At 43.1% G+C, this 18371-nt stretch overlaps 1 protein-coding gene across 1 annotated transcript in view; it reads right to left on the bottom strand.

Moving 5' to 3' along the window:
- Nucleotides 1–18371, bottom strand: part of SERPINI1 (serpin family I member 1) — a 135377-nt gene that overhangs the window by 33595 nt on the left and 83411 nt on the right. The window contains exons 4-5 of the mRNA XM_068279288.1: nt 11363–11557; nt 6060–6264 (exon numbers count right to left, since the gene is read on the bottom strand). Of these exons, the coding sequence (XP_068135389.1) occupies nt 6060–6264; nt 11363–11557 (400 nt within the window). The remainder of the gene's footprint in view (nt 1–6059; nt 6265–11362; nt 11558–18371) is intronic.

Here is an 18371-nt window from a genome sequence, read left to right as displayed (position 1 = left end):
AGGGAGGGGGGGTCCGACCCCCCTCCCCACCGCTAGGCACAATACCCCCGACCTGCCCGCTACCCCTCCGGCTCGGCGGCCGGCGCCCCGCCCCGGACGGGGGGGGGGGGGCGTCGGCAGCAGCTCTGCCACATTTGCCTCAGGCGGCAAAAAGTGACGGGCCGGCCCTGCAGGTAAGCATAAATAAATGTAACTAGATGCCTTAACTGTTACTTCAGGAGGCTTTCCAAGGCATCCTGGCTAAATTGATAAGATCAACAGTTTTCTCAACATAACATAAAGCAGACTCTGGTGATGGGGAGACATCGTAAATTCCGAGTTCAAATTGTGACTGGGCTGACTACATGCACTATTTATTCTAAGCTAAAGAGAATTGTGGAATGTAAAACCATCTTCCCAGCACATGAAAAGAAAAGAAAATTGATAGGGACAGTAAACACCATCTTACCAGCATACGAAACAAAAAAAAAATGAAAAGATAGAAAAAAATAATAAGAATTGTGGCATTTAAAATCCATCGTACCAGCACAAGACGTTAGAGTCCTTGTTTAAATCATCTTCTACAGTTTTGAACCAATGTATAAATGTTGTTTCTTGTTTTAGTCTCACTTTTTCCGATTTCAAGCCGCCCATTAATACAGTGACGAGAAAATTGCTTAAACTGTGTCCAGGTAAACAAAAGTGTGTGGGTATTGGGAGATCAGTATATTTTGTAATATCCTTTTTTCTGCTGTTAATAGTGAACCTGTGGCATTTCATGCGATCACGTAGAGGTTGTTCTGTTTCTCCCACATAAATTCCTTTGCAGGATTTTGCACACATGATCAGGTATACCAGATACAGATGTATTCCTGTTGTGTACCTGGTATTGGTATCCTGTCCGGGAATGGATGTGTTTACAGGTCCCACGCCTTTTAAGACAACATGAAGAACTTATCAAAGAAATAAAAAAAAAATAAACTTGCTTGTTAAAATTAATAGGTTCAGTTGCCTGGCAGTCCTGCTCATGTTTCTGGTCAGTAGTGTCTGAATCACACACCTGAAACAAGCATGCAGCTAATCTTGTCAGATTTTTGTCAGAGACCTCTGATCTGCATGCTCGGTCAGGGTCTTTACTTTAAAGGGAACTTAAACTGAAAAGGATATGGATTTTTCCTTTTAAAATAATACCAGTTGCCTGACTCTCCTGCTGATCCTCTGTCTCTAGTACTTTTAGCCACAGCCCCTCAACAAGCATGCAGATCAGGTGCTCTGACTGAAGTCAGACTGGAATAGCTGCATGCTTGTTTCAGGAGTGTGATCCAGATTCTACTAGAACCAAAAAGATCAGCAGGAGAGTCAGGCAACAGGTATTGTTTAAAAAGAAACATCCGTATCCCTCTCAGTTAAAGTGAACCTCCGGACTAAAAAATCTACTCCGCAGAACTGAAAAGGCTTGGTGTTTCTTTAACAGTTTCACAGAATCAGAACTTAGTTTTTCTTACCAAAGCATCATTTCAGCTACATTTTTAGCTAAGCTCCACCCATCAAAGAAAACTGCCCGGGCTTTTTTTCCTTGATGCTGTGGAAAGCATGATGGGATTTCCTATGTTGTTGTTCAAGTTGCCTAGCAACTGGGAGGGGTTATCAGCACACAGGACAATTGGAACTGTGTCTCATGCTCCTTGTCACCTCCTTTCAACCAAAAAGATGGCTGCCCTCATGAAATCAAAAATTTGCCTGTTCTTTTAATACAGAGTGGGTAAGAGGTTATATTACCTATCTATTTTAATTAACATAACTAATGTAACTTAATGACAGTATGTTTGTTTAGGCTGAAGTTCCTCTTTAAGGTTCCCTTTAAAGTATTAGAGGCAGTTGATTAGCAATACAGCCAGGCAATGTGCATTGAATAATGGAAATAAATATGTCGGCCTCCATGTCCCTCTCACCTCGGGTTCCCTTTTAGACATTCAGCTAAAGTTTTTGCAATGGACGAACACAGGGTGCTTTGTGAGTAACAGGACTCCCAATGACAGCCAGCTTTAACCCCCCTATTGAATGGGCTGAGAATCTCCTTTTTGGAAGAAATGACTTGAATTATTAAAACTATGTTGTAAGTTTCAGTTACAGCCAAGGGCATCTTTCATAGTTACGGCCAAGGGCACCTTTCATGATATGCCCCAAAAGGTGATACACACTGACATGTCACCGAGCTTCTAGTGACTACCCTAGTGAATGACGTACATGCTGGAATTGGCAGCACTGCTGCAGAAATACTGTGAATTTACCTTGTTCTACAATATGAATGTATAACATGCTGTCTAGTTATTTTTAGCATCTTACAGACATGGGGCATGAATCACTCTGTCTCTAGTCAATCCAAATACCCAACTAATATTCAGAAAGGTGGGCATAGGGAGAGAAACATTTCTCTTCCTATGCCTGGTGGCATAGTGGTCAGCGCTCTTGCCTTGCAGCGCTGGGACCCCAGATCGAATCCCATGCAGGGCACTATCTGCACGGAGTTTGTATGTTCTCCCCGTGTCTGAGTGGGTTTCCTCTGGCCACTCCGGTTTCCTCCAACATCCCAAAAACCATACAGATAATTTAACTGGCTTCCCCCTAAATTGTCCCTAGACCACAATACATACACTACACGTTACATACATAGACATAGGACTATGGTGGGGATAAATTGTGAGCTCCTCTGAGGGACTGTTAAGTGACAAGACAATATATACTCTGTACAGCGGTGTGGAAGATGTTGGCACTAAATACTAAATAATAATAATAATATTTTCCATTGTGAATTGTGCACAGTGTCCTAATCATAAGGCACTGCTTTGTAGGAGTGTAAAACAAGTACTCTTAAACCACAGCACACCATCTGTGTTGGCTGGCTGGACACAATACTCCTCACTTCAGTGATTTTGTTCAGTGGGAAACATTGTTTATAACCGAGAGACATTTTTTCCCCCTCCTTGAACAGCATGTAAATTCAGGCATAAAATCAATTCAGCAGATTTACATTGGTAAGTTATTTTGACTTTAATACAATGTACACGCTGCAGGGCTTGGTATTTTAAACTTGGGCAAATGGGATTCCTGCTAATGTTTGGCTGAAAAGGATTAGGCAAAAAACCCTTATCACTCTTGCACTGTTGGTTTTCATTCCCCATGGACGACATCTGTATTCTGCACTTCATAGTATGCCTACTCTACTCTGCAGATATAAATATTTATAACTGTTTATTTAGTGCCTTGATAAAATTCCACACTGCTGCATTGGAAATCAGAAGCCAGCATTGAGAAAGCTTGCAGTGAATCTCACAGACCTAAGTAGGGAAATTACGGAATCACTACATCAAATTTCAATCTTGCTTTCCTACAGAATCCCATACATCAAAATGAAATAAAACCAAAAACTGAGCGGAACTTTTTTTTACCAGCAACAGAGCTGGTTTTCACTCCGATGTTGCTGTAAATTAGTTTTACTACCAGAACACCGATCAGAATGGAAATATGATTTAGGCGGTGTAGAATATGAAGGATCATTTAGATGATTAAGTAGCTTGCCGACCAGACTAAAAGCAAATAAAAACAATAAATAGATCTTCATGCAGATTATTGAAAAATAGAAAGCGATTTCTTCTTTTTTTCATTTGGACAAATGCATTTCTTTCAGCAGCACTCTCCAGTCTCAGCTAGACACAAACTTAAAGGGATACTGTAGGGGGGTCGGGGGAAAATAAGCTGAACTTACCCGGGGCTTCTAATGGTCCCCCGCAGACATCCTGTGTTGGCGCAGCCACTCCCCAATGCTCCGGCCCCGCCTCCAGTTCACTTCTGGAATTTCTGACTTTAAAGTCAGAAAACCACTGCGCCTGCGTTTCCGTGTCCTCGCTCCCGCTGATGTCACCAGGAGTGTACTGCGCAGACACAGACCATACTGGGCCTGCGCTGTACGCTCTTGATGACATTAGCAGGATCGAGGACACGGCAATGCAGGCGCAGTGGTTTTCTGACTTTAAAGTCAGAAATTCCAGAAGTGAACCGGAGGCGGGGCCGGAGCATCGGTGAGTGGCTGCGCCAACACAGGATGTCTGCGGGGGACCATTAGAAGCCCCGGATAAGTTCAGCTCATTTTCCCCCGACCCCCTACAGTATCCCTTTAACCAACATGACATAGGGCTTGATTCACAAAAGAGTGCTAACTGTTAGCACGGCTGTTTTCGTACGAGATCGCGAATTTTTCGCGTGAAACGATATCGATTTCGCGGGAAAATTTGCGTTTGCGCGCAAAAACGTTATCGTTTCACGCGGACATTCGCGAATGCGCACAATGCGAAAATTCGCGTGAAAATGGCCGTGCTAACAGTTAGCACTCTTTTGTGAATCAAGCCCATAGAGAGAAGTAGACTGAGAAGTTCTGGTGCAGCTGTGAAGGTAGTAACATTTTAACAAAGTAAACCTGAGACAAATAAAAGGATTTATACTTACCTGGGGCTTCCTGTAGTTTGTGGGCTCCCTCCGTGTGTATCCGGTCCCGCCTGTTCTCCCATTGTTAGCCCCAGTAGTCATGGAATACTGCGCATGCGGAGCCCTTGCCGCACACCACCTTGGTCACACCTCTACGGCGGTGACATTCTACACACGCGCAGTTTGTTATTGTTGTTAAAGGACATCCGAGGTGTAAAAATACGAACGAGATAAACAATTGTATCTATCATCTGTCTTCTAAAAATGACCTTTCTAGTTGTCCCACAGTTTTATTTTATATTTTAATCTACTTTTTAAGTTTTTACTGTTTCATGGCCTCTTCTCAATGACACATGCATTGAAGTATGCCAGAGCTAACATCTATGAATTATTCTTTTTACCTCTTTCCTGCTCTCAGAAGCCATTCACAGCCAGGAAAGTGTTTTAGGACTGCAATTCCTTATCAGCGAGGGTTACCCTGTAGTCTGACCTGGTCCCGACCCAGACAGAAACTGTCACTTGCATACCTGATTTGTAATTCTTTCAGGCAGAGGAAGTAAAAAAGGAACAAAGCATAGTTATTGGTGTGCTTGGCACTGTTCATACACACATCTACCTCATTATGTCATGTGTCACCTCGGATGTCCTTTAAGACTAGCAGTGCTTGCGCAGAGTGCTTCCGTCCATGGGAGCAACTGGGACCAGACAGACACGTATGGGGCCCACAGACTTAATGGGATGGAGGAAGCCACAGGTAAATATAAATCTTTTTTTTAAATTTAAGGTGTGTACACATGCACAATTATTGCTACCCACAGGGATTAGAACTTGATCCCTTGGGCGACAGTTTGGGGCAGAGTTCTCTACAGATGCATAGCTAGCCTGTAGGCCCAGTTGCTATGAAGGGGGGCCGGCTGGCACAGTGCATCAAAGAGCAGGAGAATAGAGTCAGACTATCGCTTGGCAGAGGCAATCCACCAGTCCGGTTCTCTAAGCAACGCATTGGGGGCTGCCATACACATGCAAGATTTTTGCCAGAGGGAATCCAAGCGCAGGGCCGGGCCGAGGCATAGGCTGGAGAGGCTCCAGCCTCAGGGCGCAGTGTAGGAGGGGGCGCAGAATTCATTCAGCTGTCATTCCTAATTGTGTTTGAAGCAGAAAGAAATAAGAAAACGGATACATGGCAGTGACTGCAAGCCATACAACTAGATATTAAGGTGTTGGGGAGGTTGTGGGCCCTGTGGCGCCCCTTTGTCTAATAGCAATCAGTGTGTGACGGCTGGGGAGGCAGGGATGGAGGGGCACACTTTGGTGTCTCAGCCTTGGGTGCTGGAGGACCTTGTCCCGGCTCTGTCCAAGCGATCCACTTCAGTCAAGACCATCTGCCATGTGTACAAGGTTTTATTTCCTCTAAAATTTTGTGCAACTAAATTATCATCCTTGCTCAACTTTACAGTTATCTCTCATGTTCATCATTCATGTCAACATCCCCTTCCTTTAGATTGTAAGCCTTCTGAAGATGCACTAAAGTTATGAAATAAAGCTAAAAACAGAATTGCAAGATTATGGGCAGACATAGGCATTTGTACAAATCCTACCTTGGTAGGTAAACTTCCACTTTCTGCTTTTTCAAAGAACTAGCCCATTCTTCAATCAGAGAAGCTTTGACTAATGGTTCAAGTGTTGCCAGAGGAACTTCCTGTCTGGAAAGCATGAGCACAAGACTAAGTTCATCTCCTTCATATGGCATCTCCAGGACTTGGTAAACCCCACCAGCCTCATTTGATCCATCAGTAAACTCTCCTGCAAGTACATTATAACTATCAGAATCATGGAAAAGAAACAAAAATAAAAATTGCATATAAAATGGTAGAGACAGTAGGACACATTCTTAATTATAATGCTCTAGATCAGAGATGTCAAACACCAGTCCACAAGGGCCGAGGACCTCCCACATTTTTGGCACAGCTCAAATTGATTGGGAATGAATCAGGAAAGGTGTGGTGAATGAAGGTGAACACATTTCTCAGCCCATCCTAAACACTGGCATGGATATGGCCTAAAAAGAGAGGAGTTGACACCTATGCTCTAGATGTAGCCAGACTTGCGATATACTATGCAAAGTTATAGTCCCATTATTTGACAACATTCATTATATAGATTTAAGCAAGGTTTCACTGCCATTGGACAAAAATGACTGAAGACATGTGGCAGATCCTTTTAATATACCGTGCCATGTTCTAATACTGATCAGCGTGGTTTCAGTGAGATTAGGAAACATAACTGGAGTTATCGAGCATCTGGCTCCTGTTGGGCCCGTAGAGGAAGAAAGATACTGGGCCTCTGCACTTATCACCAGTGTTTTTACAGTCAGGAATGGCCACTTCTGTATGGCTAACGTACCATAAGAGGACTGCTCTATTTGACTGCAACCTATTCACATTTTATTTAAGTGTGATTGAAAAACCTGGCTGCGATATGACTTCACTCTAAATGTCATAATACATCCTTTCTTTTGTACATTATGGATCTCACTTATGTACTGCAATAGTTAAAGGGTTACTTGGGAATTTCTGTAGTTAAAACCAAGCATGTAAAAGCTGCTATTTGGCATCTTGGGATTGCTTTAAAGGGACACTTAAGCCAGGAAAAAAAAATGAGTTTTACTCACCTAGGGCTTCTACCAGCCCCCTGCAGCAGTCCTGTGCCCTCGCAGCCACTCACTAATCCTCTGGTCCCCCGCTGCCAGCCAGTTTTGTTTTTAAATTAGCGCTAAAAATACGCGTTGCCGCATTACGAACGCATAGATATGCGGCAACACGTATTTTTGTACGCGTTGCGGCCCGCAATAGCGCTAATTACAGTTGGGAATGCGGAAAAAGCTACGTGTGGCCAATCGTCAGGACTGGCCACACGTAGCCTGTCGGCAAAAACCAAGCTAGCTGGCAGCGGGGGACCAGAGGATTAGTGAGTGGCTGCGAGGGCACAGGACTGCTGCAGGGGGCTGGTAGAAGCCCCAGGTGAGTAAAACTCTTTTTTTTCTGGCTTAAGGTTCACTTTAAAGCTTGTTTGCCATACACTATAACATTTTTTGGATGCATGGTATATTACAACATTTATTACCTACAGATAACATGCAAAAGTTAAAGCACAACTTTAGACAAAAAAGGGGTTCAAACTTCTTGTGTGTTTCTGCTTTTTGGTGCTCTCATGAAGTAAACATTCCCTCTTCCCCTCTTCTCCTGAAACCACCATATTTTAATATAAACCTAGTTGGACCCAAGAGCAGGAGAGGTACAAAAGCAGCACAATATTTACCAACAGGCCCGGATTTACATCACAGAAGCATATAGGCACAGATATCTTGGCACCTTAGACTTCACCCTTCATGAACGTACAAACACCCGCCAAACCGCACTGCAAGTGTGCTTGCTGTCCCAGATGTCATTTCTCCCTTACTTCCCTTGCCCGTCATAGGTAGCTACAGGTGCCCCTTAGTATTAGGTGGCCAGAAGTGCCCTCAATATTAAGTAGCTAGAAGTGCGCCCAAGTATTGGGTAGCTAGAGGAACTTCAGTATTAAATAGCTAGTGTGCCCCCGACGGAAGGGAGATCTCGTCAGTGGAATGCCGAGAGCAGGGTGAGTAACCTCTAATTTACGTTCTGCTCGGGACTCGGCCTAGGAAAGGAAAAAAAAGAGGCACTAGGGATGGGAAGTGAGCTGCCTTTCCTTCATCTGGTGCCTGTAGGCACGTGCCTACAGTGACTTATGGTAAATCCAGCCCTGTTTACCAATATTTTAAATCTGCCCTACTTCTCAAAAACAAACAAACAACCAACAACACACACACACGTTTTGTTGCTTCTCTAATGTCCTAACTGTATAGAATTTTATCCACTTGCTACACTTAACAATGTACAATTACTTGCTGTTGTGTTAAATCTTTCTTCTACCAAGCTCTGCTCATTTCCAAAGGATTTTAATATTTTGCTATGTATGTCAAGGCAGAAAGATCTGACTTAAAGAGACTCTGCAACAAAATTTTGAGCCTTATTTCTTCTGTCCTATAAGTTCCTATTACTGTTCTAATGTGGTCTGTCTTACTGCAGCCTTTCCTACTTGCACTGTCTCTGTAATAAATCTTATCTCCTTTCCTCTGTCGTGTCTGTCGGGCTGAGGCTGGAATGTGTGGAATGTGCAGCACTGCTTGGCAGAAGCTTTACACACCCCCTCCAAGCTCTACATGAGTCACACAGTAAGCTGTTCTCAGCCTATGATACTCTGGTTAGAAGCCAGTCTTTTGTTTGTAAACACTGCCTAAAACTGTTAATTACAAACCAGGATTGCAGCAGGGAAAGGCAGAAACAGCACGAGGGGCACAGGAGAACATAAGGAATAGAATGGTATGCGTTTTATTGTAAGAATTTTAGAGTACAGATTCTCTTTAAGATGACACCATTTATTGGTTAGCATTAAGATATTAAGAGAGAAATCTTTTCGCATGTTATACTGCCTCTCTTAATACTGCATAGTGCAGATGAAATACATTTACAGATAATTACAGAATCAATAAGTTAATAACAAAGATCTGGTAAAAGGATAAGTGTATCTTATGACAGGTAGGGCGATACCTTGTTCAGTATATGACTAATTGAACTCACTTTTTTTTATTTTTTTTGTGGGATTAGCGTGGGAACATTTGAAAACCTCTTTTATGTGAAAACACTTTCAATGCAGAGAGCAGGAAAATGTAATAATTGCCGGCTAGGGTACTGGTCTCATCCCTCTGTTACCGGACACTCCCTCTGCTGATTAGACCTCGGAGTGGGTACTTACATTTAAGTTTAGGGAGTTTAATCCCACTTTAAAATCACTTTCACAGCTCCCTATTCCCCTCACTCCTCCCTTATTCCTTATGTAGTACACCTGTGATATTCTCCACTCTCCTGCTATTGATATCCTTGCAACCAGATTATGTTTCTACATTATGTAAATGTGTGAAATTGAGCCCATATGCTTAGCATCTGAGGAAAATAGCATCATACAGTGCTCACTCCTCTTTTAGATATAATTGCACCTATCCATTTTCCAACCAGAAAACTAAGAATCTAGCCAAATAATACACCATATTTAGCACTAGTGTCATCAGTCTTTGGTAAAATTGCATGTCCAGGATTTTAACAACACATTGTGCCCACCACCAAACACCTATAAGCTGACCCCCATTGAGGGACCCAAATCAAAGGTCCATTAATGGGGGATCAAAACCAACTCTTTAATCTTACCGATTGCATCTTGTTACGGCCCAGCGGGTCTAAAATATATACATAGAAAAAGCATCTAAGTGAAGTACTTTAAAACACAGAAAGGCTTTATTGCCATACGTGTATATACATAAGTAAGACAACTCCCATTATGGGTCTGAAACTACCAAACATGTAGCATTTACATAAAATTACAAGAGATTGCTGCATCCTCTCCACCCTTAAGAATGTAACCAATCTTTTAATAGTTCACAAAAACAAGCATCAGCAGCACCGCTTTAGTGAAAAGAAGCGCTTTTATTCAACATGCAATAAAATCATATCAGGAATAGGCTGAAGGTAACTACAGCCCGCCGTTTCGCGGTTTATGCATACATTTTTATGTTTTTCTGTATTCAAATTTATGCATCACACTTGTTTTAAATTCTTTAACGTTCACATACGGTTTTACACGTAGTCTACACTTTTGTACGCGTCCGAACATTTATTGTTATGCGTACGTTTTTATGCGCCACGTGACGTTTATACACGTATACGTCAGTTTCCCACCAGGTCCGTTTTTCCTGTCGGCCGTGGTTTTAGATCCATTTTTTCGCTTTTTTTCGTGTTTTGACAGTGATGTCATTTTTGGGATGTACTTCCGGTGTACAGAAGTTCCCCATAAGGTCTTCCTGCCTTTGATTTGCTCTCACTGGTTGTTACTCTCGCATCGGCATGATTATTGGTTGTTATTTGAATCTGGATTCATATAAAAGGATGTGTGTAAGCAGGGTTTGTCAGAATGAGCTTGCAACTTGAAGAAGCATGTCGCTTCGAAACAGCGGGCTGTAGTTGCCTTCAGCCTATTCCTGACGTGATTTTATTGCATGATGAATACAAGAGCTTCTTTTCACTAAAGCAATGCTACTGATATTGGCTTTTGCTATTTTTTGAACTTGGTGGGCAACTAGTTCTAATCAGCTATAGCACGCTGGTCTCCATTAGTCTGGTCTTTTAGGGCTTTAAGTAAGACAATAAACTTTTCTGTTCATCTCGTGAAAAGGGGGGCTGAAGGAAGTAAATCAATTCGGCAAACCCTGAGCCTTGGAATGCCAGTAATGTAATGAGCTAGCAATTTAGTAAGATCAAGTATCGGTATTACGCATTGAGTTATTTTTGGTCATGTCTAAACGTGTTATTAATCAATATAAAAATTCAGCACTTGGTTTATATAGCACCAAGCTGTGACAACAAATCAATCATCAAACTATAGAAAGCACAGAGTTTGGTTACAAACAAATGTCAAATTGCAAGAGGATAGCATTGTCTCCTAAATATATAGAATACAGAGGGACGCCACACACATATTTTTGAATGCTAACAAAACTAGACATTTTAGACATGTTTTAATTCTTAATACTTAGTTTTACAGTTGAGACTTAATACTAAACCATGTGACTCTGAGATGAAGCTGAAGTGCATCTGTACAATAAATAATAATAGACCCAATTCTATGAACGATGCTCAAGGGTTCACCAAGCGAAGGAGGTAAGCTGCCTCTATTCACAGTTTATAAACCAGAATACAGCAGACCACAGGAACAGTTGCTAATTGGTCTATAAGGTGTAAGTTGCAGAGACAATCACCATCTCACTTACCATAATAAAACTCTCCTTTCTGGAACATCATTGGAATCTGCACTTCATTCTCATCATCTTTCGTGAAAGAAAAGGTTCTGGTGTTCTCAGCTCTGAATTGAGATTTCCAGTTACCCTTAAAATAGATGGCATTGACTAGAGCCAGCCTTGTGAGTTCAGTGAAGTCTTCACCAGAGAAAAGATTATGTATACGATCTGTTAGACAAAGTGAAATTGTGTTGTAAGTATGATAACATTTACCGGGCAACTCAACAGATTAAGAATGCAAACTTCTGAAATGTTTTTTGCTTTTATTGTTGAACATGATCAAAATATGACTAAACTTATCAGGAAATAATATAATACACACAATCAAAAATCAAAACTGCAAATTAAATTGATTGCTTCTTAAGATACTATTACAAATAAATTATTCATATTCAGCTTCTCCGTAGTCATCAGTGCGACGGATGTGGAATAAAATACATAATACGGTATATATTGTATAAAAAAAATTCTCATCAAAGGCTCATTTCACTATACAATAGATATAGACGATAGACCATTTGTTAGCAGGACTGATGACAGAAATTTGATTCCCTCTTCCCGTGGTCTCTTCCAACACACAGGACTTCTAATTGCCAATATTTATTTGCATGCAGCTATAATTCTCTTGGTTGCTGCAGAGAAGTAATGTTTTCTAATACAGGAGACTATGCTTAGAGGGAATCAGTTTCATGTAATTGGTGCAACTGGCACAAGTTTTAAGGAACAAATACTACTGGCACAAGTTTTAAGGAACAAATATTTAAAGTGACACTGAAGCAAAATAAAAATGTATGATATAATGAATTGTATGTATAGTGCGGATAATTGATAGAACATTAGTAGCAAAGAAAAGAGTCTCATATTTTATTTTCAGTTATATAATTTTTTTTTTTATAACATTGCATCCTTCTCTAATATTTGCAATTTACACACTACACTCGGCATTCTAAATGATTTCACACAGCAGGCTAATTGAACAATTGAACTTTACTCTGCTGAAAAAAACTAAATAGAGTGACATACACTTGAGATAATAAGCTTCAGAAAACCGAGCTCTCTGACTTTGAAAGTCGCAGCGCTTAATGGCTCTTTTGCATAGATGACAACTGGAGTTTCTTAACTCTTCCTGTGCTGGAAACAATATGAGACTCAAGCCTGTGCTGCTAATGTTTTATTTCTTAGCTGTAGTAAACATACAAATCATTATATTATACCTTTATTTTCACTTCAGATTCCCATTAAACCTAATAAATATACACTAACAGTTAAAGTACCAAAAACAGTATAAGGCACTGCTGAAAACATATGGAATTAATAATACAGTCACACAACAGAATTCATAGAACATAAGCATTGTTAAAACACTTCTCACAAATCCATCAATAACTCCAATATAGATCAGTTTGCTACATTAGTCATGTTGGTCATTTTTATGGCACTTAAACAAGATGGTAATATTGATTCATTTCTTTGATTTGAAAACAGGTTATAAATCAGTTAATATATTTCAGGTGTATAAACTTGGAGAGGAAGTGGCACATTTTCCCCAGCAGGTTTATTCTCTCAACTTTTACACCAATGGCAAAATGCGTTGGCTCAATTTCCACTTGTGCTGATATGTGTCTGCAAGACGGGTGTTGGCACTGATTGCATTGTGAGAACGCATCCGAAATACTCTAGCCGGCATGGGGATTGGCATGTGTGATGCAATTTTATGTTGCTGACCACTTGTTTTTTCCCTCACGTGAACACTAGAATCAGATGTGATATGCAAGGCTCTAATAATACTCCTATACCACCCACTTGTAATTATTTTCTATTCCCCTACAGCTCTATTAGCTTAGTCCAAACATGCTTTTTTCCATACTGAAGAAAATCCCTGTCTTATTGCCACCCCCCTTCCATATGCCACCAAACAGCTAGAGAGCTCCACATGCTCCTCCACTGACCTACTAATGATTTTCTCACTCATAATCACTTCCCATGCACAGCTCCAATACTTTTCTAGGGCTTACCCACTCTGCAATTTTCTCCCTGATCCCATAAGGCCTTTAAACAAGCTCTCAAAACCTATTTTTCTTCAAACTCACCTACCCATCTTCCTGTTCCTCCTAAGCCTGCCTCACTAAGCTTGGCAAAATGAATACCATGCAAGAACAACTACAGTCATTATAGGTAGTCCCTGACTTGTAAACAACCACATTACTAACGACCCGCAGATACCAGCGGACTAAAATTGTGAAAATTTGATTCTGTGGGAACAAGTTAAAAATGTTTTTTTTTTATAAAACAACATCTTGTAGTTTAAAAAAAAATAATCAAAGAAAAAAATGGCTTTAAACATGGGGAATAGAGATAGCATAGAAGGGGACACTGGAGGCACAGGAGGGCATAGAGGAGGTACAGGGGACAGAGATGGCACAGTGTTTCGACTCATGGACAGATTTAGATCGAACCTACAGTCCCCTATCTCGTTCATTAAATTGGTACAACCTGTAGTAATTAGTGTATTTTTATACAAGTGGAGAACAATATTAAAACAATAGTAAATCGTTAAAAAAAAAAAAAAAAAGAACAATAAAAGCACATGACTGTAGGGCGATTGTTCCTGTGTATAGCCTAAATTACTGAATCTCCTTATACACAGTGGTAGAAAAAAAATAAAAGTACTGGTAGTTACTGTCTGTAGCACACAGCAACCAATACCAGGGTGGCATATATCTAGTGCAGGATAGAAAACAAATGTATCTGCCTGGCTGCTGTGGGCTTCTTTCCATTTTTCCCTTTTAAACAGGCTTATCCAAGGCACTGCTAACCTTTCTCAGTAGAGGTGCACAGCAGTTTTCCACAAGCAGTAGCACTGTACCTATGTCTCTCAGCAAGTGTTGATTTTGGCAGCCACCATGCAAGTGTAGAGTTCCAGCTATCTGAACATCTGCTGTTATAATCTCTCCATAAACACAGAGCAAATATTTGCATTATTATGAAAAAAGGTTTGCCAAGTGACATGAACTTTGGTTATTGCGGCCAAGCCCAGTGTTGTGTTTAACAGATGCACTATTACCGGCGCACTGTGCGCGCACTGAGCGGGGCTGTGCGCGATGTATGGGCGCAAACCACCTAACTCCGTGGTTTGCGCCTACTACCTCTCAAGGCTCACTAACCGGCTTAGCGCCGGTTAGTGAATCAAGCCCATAGTGTTCTACAATTAGTAGTGCACATAGGCAATGCATTACTTGATTTTACTCCTCGGATAGAGATATGAGAAGAGAGCAGGAACCAGATTTACTTACAATAAGCTTCAGGGCACACTTTCTGTCTGCAGTCCTTGCCTTCAGTCATAGCTACTTCCTTTCATTTCAACTCCAAACTAAAGGGCCTGTTTGTAAGAAGGGATAAACCTCTGCATTACACTTCTTCATACTCCCAAATAGATGAATTGGGTCATGGCTGCTCAGCTGCCTGGGTCATCATGCACAATAATTGCAGTGTTTGGCAGGTGAGAGCCCAGCAAAGGTCCTTCACCTGTGCAGCATGGCTTGTGCTGCCCTTCTGCCACCCCATAGACTTAAAAAGATCATCTATGAAAGGCCTGGGCAAACTTTGCGGGGACGCATTCCTAACATACCTTACCTCCTCCTCTCTCTCTTTACCCCCTCCCTCCCTGCAGAGGTGTGAGTGGACGATTAGTGGGGTTAACTCACCTACATAGGCTTCCTGCGTTGTGTCTCATGCCATCACGTGACGCATCACATGACAAGTCAGCGTACCACACACTGGCAACCAGCGTGTAATACGTAGGCGTGTCATGTGACACGTGTCATGTGATGGCCTGCTACTATGGAGACGCGATGCAGGAAGCGCTATGTAGGTGAATTAACCCCCACTAATCGCCTACTCATGCCTTTGCAAGGAGGGAGAGAGATGTCCTGTTACTATGGAGAGGCGATGCAGGAATCGCTATGTAGGTGAGTTAACTTTGCTAATCGCCCACTCGTGACTCTGCAGGGAGGGAGGGGGAGAGAGAGGAATCCGGCCGCCTATCGATGGCGCACACGTGCCGGATTGGGCCCGCGGGCCGTAGTTTGCCCAGCGTTGATCTATGATATAAAGAGACACTAGCCAAGTGCGGGTCCGTTAAAAATGGCGCCAGTTATCGTAGTTAAAAAACGGCGCCCCATAGAGAACCATTATCACTAGTTATTTTTCGTTTTTTGACAGCTAAAAAATGGCGCCGGCTTTAAAAACGAAATTTATCGTTTTAAAACTTTTTTTTTGTCCTGCCTGAACTATATTTATCGTTTTAACCCCTGCTTTGCTGCCGTTTGGAAAATATCTGCCCGCCGGCTTTAATGTTTAATAGCGAAGCCCCCTTAAAAGCTAAAAACACCAAATTTGCAGGGAATGTTAAGAAGAAAATTGTGAACAAGAGGAAAAAATTTTTTTTCAAAAAGACCTTATAGTTTTTGAGAAAATCGATTTTGAATATTCTTCTTCTGACCGTGGGAAAATTAAACGCCCGCCGACTTTAGCGGTTAATAGCAAAGCCCCTTTAAATGCCAGAAACACCAAATGTGTAGGGAATGTTAAGAAAAATAGTGGGAACACGAAGAAAAAAAAATTGTTCAAAAAGACCTTATAGTTTTTGAGAAAATCGAGTTTAAATCTTCAAAGGGAATGTATCTATTTAAATCGCGTACTGACATTTTTCCGTGGAAACTTTTTCCGCCGACTTTAGCAGTTAATAGCAAAGTCCCCTTAAATCCTAGCAACACCAAATTTGCAGGATATGTTAAAAAGATACTGGGAAACAATATTTAAAAAAAAAAATTGAAAAATTGTATTTATTTTTTTTTTAAATTAAATTTTTTGGGTTATGTTCAGAGTGTGGGAAAAGTTTTGAAAAAAATGACGTGGGGTCCCCCCTCCCGAGCCTCTGTAACCCCTTGTCCCCCATGCAGGCTGGGATAGCCAGAATGCGGAGCCCCGGCCGACTGGGGCTTCGCACCCTGAGCTATACCAGCCCGCATGGTCCATGGTATGGGGGGGCTCCGGGGGGGAGGGGCGGCCAAGCCTCCCCCTCCCCCCCGGAGCCCCTTGTCCAATCCATGGACAAGGGGCTCTTCCCCGCCTCCCTTGCCCCAGGTGGAGGCGGGGGCGACGACTCCCTGGGGGGGGGTTCATGGTGGCATCTGGGAGTCCCCTTTAAGAAGGGGAACCCAGATGCCTGCCCCCCTCCCAGGAGAAATGAGTATAGGGGTGCAGGAGTACCCCTTACCCATTTCCATAAAGGGTTAAATGAAATAAAAACACAACAACGAGAAAAGTCCTTTAATGTTCTAAATTAACCAGAAATACTTACCTGTACCTTTAAGAAAAAAATCCCACGTCAATTAGGTCCCACGACAGTATCCTCCATCTTGCGACCTTCAGTTACATCTTGATTGAAGATCTCCGCCGCCCCGACGCCACACACGCCGCCTCCGCCGAACTGCTCTCAGCTATACTAAGTATAGCTAAGAGCAAAAAGCATCTTTAAATTTTAGCTCCAATGGTCCCCATTGGTTCCTTAACAGACCAATGGGGATCAGGAGGATCCCCATTGGTCGATAAGGAACCAATGGGGAGCCTTGGAGCCAAAATTTAACCACCCTGGCGTTCTGATTAAATCGCCAGGGTGGCTGCGGGAGGGTTTTTTTCAAATAAAAAAAAAACTATTTCATGCAGCCAACTGAAAGTTGGCTGCATGAAAGCCCACTAGAGGGCGCTCCGGAGGCGATCTTCCGATCGCCTCCGGCGCCCAGAATAAACAAGGAAGGCCGCAATGAGCGGCCTTCCTTGTTTTGCTTATATCGTCGCCATAGCGACGAGCGGAGTGACGTCATCGACGTCAGCCGACGTCCTGACGTCAGCCGCCTCCGATCCAGCCCTTAGCGCTGGCCGGAACTTTTTGTTCCGGCTGCGCAGGGCTCAGGCGGCTAGGGGGGCCCTCTTTCGCCGCTGCTCGCGGCGAATCGCCGCAGAGCGGCGGCGATCAGGCAGCACACGCGGCTGGCAAAGTGCCGGCTGCGTGTGCTGCTTTTTATTTGATTAAAATCGGCCCAGCAGGGCCTGAGCGGCGACCTCCGGCGGTGTTGGACGAGCTCAGCTCGTCCAGACCGCTCAGGTGGTTAAAGATGCTTCTTGTTCTCAGCTATACTTAGTATAGCTGAGAGTTGCGTCTATGAATCTATATAGACGCATTAGCGCTGGCTGCAGCTGCCCTCCCTGCCTCCCCCCACCTGTCACCCTCACCCATGCTGGCACCCAATGCACCCATGGGTGCCAGCATGGGTGAGGGTGACAGGTGGGGGGAGGCAGGGAGGGCAGCTGCAGCCAGCGCTAATGCGTCTGTATAGACGCATAGACGCAACTCTCAGCTATACTTAGTATAGCTGAGAGCAGTGCGGCGGAGGCGGCGTGTGTGGCGTCGGGGCGGCGGAGATCTTCAATCAAGATGTATCAGAAGATCGCAAGATAGAGGATACTGTCGTGGGACCTGATTGGCGTGGGATTTTTTCTTAAAGGTACAGGTAAGTATTTGTGGTTAATTTAGAACATTAAAGGACTTTTTTCGTTGTTGCGTTTTTATTTCATTTAACCCTTTGTGGAAATGGGTAAGGGGTGCTTTGTACCCCTATACTCATTTCTCCTGGGAGGGGGGTGGGCATCTGGGGGTCCCCTTCTTAAAGGGGACTCCCAGATGCCACCATGAACCCCCCCCCCAGGGAGTCGTCGCCCCCGCCTCCACCTGGGGCAAGGGAGGCGGGGAAGAGCCCCTTGTCCATGGATTGGACAAGGGGCTCCGGGGGGGAGGGGGAGGCTTGGCCGCCCCTCCCCCCGGAGCCCCCCCATACCATGGACCATGCGGGCTGGTATAGCTCAGGGTGCGAAGCCCCAGTCGGCCGGGGCTCCGCATTCTGGCTATCCCAGCCTGCATGGG

Source organism: Hyperolius riggenbachi, chromosome 4, assembly GCF_040937935.1.
Source record: "Hyperolius riggenbachi isolate aHypRig1 chromosome 4, aHypRig1.pri, whole genome shotgun sequence".
NCBI classification, from domain to species: domain Eukaryota; kingdom Metazoa; phylum Chordata; class Amphibia; order Anura; family Hyperoliidae; genus Hyperolius; species Hyperolius riggenbachi.
Note: the sequence above shows the minus strand (reverse complement) of the source record. Positions and strands in the feature narration are given on the sequence as shown.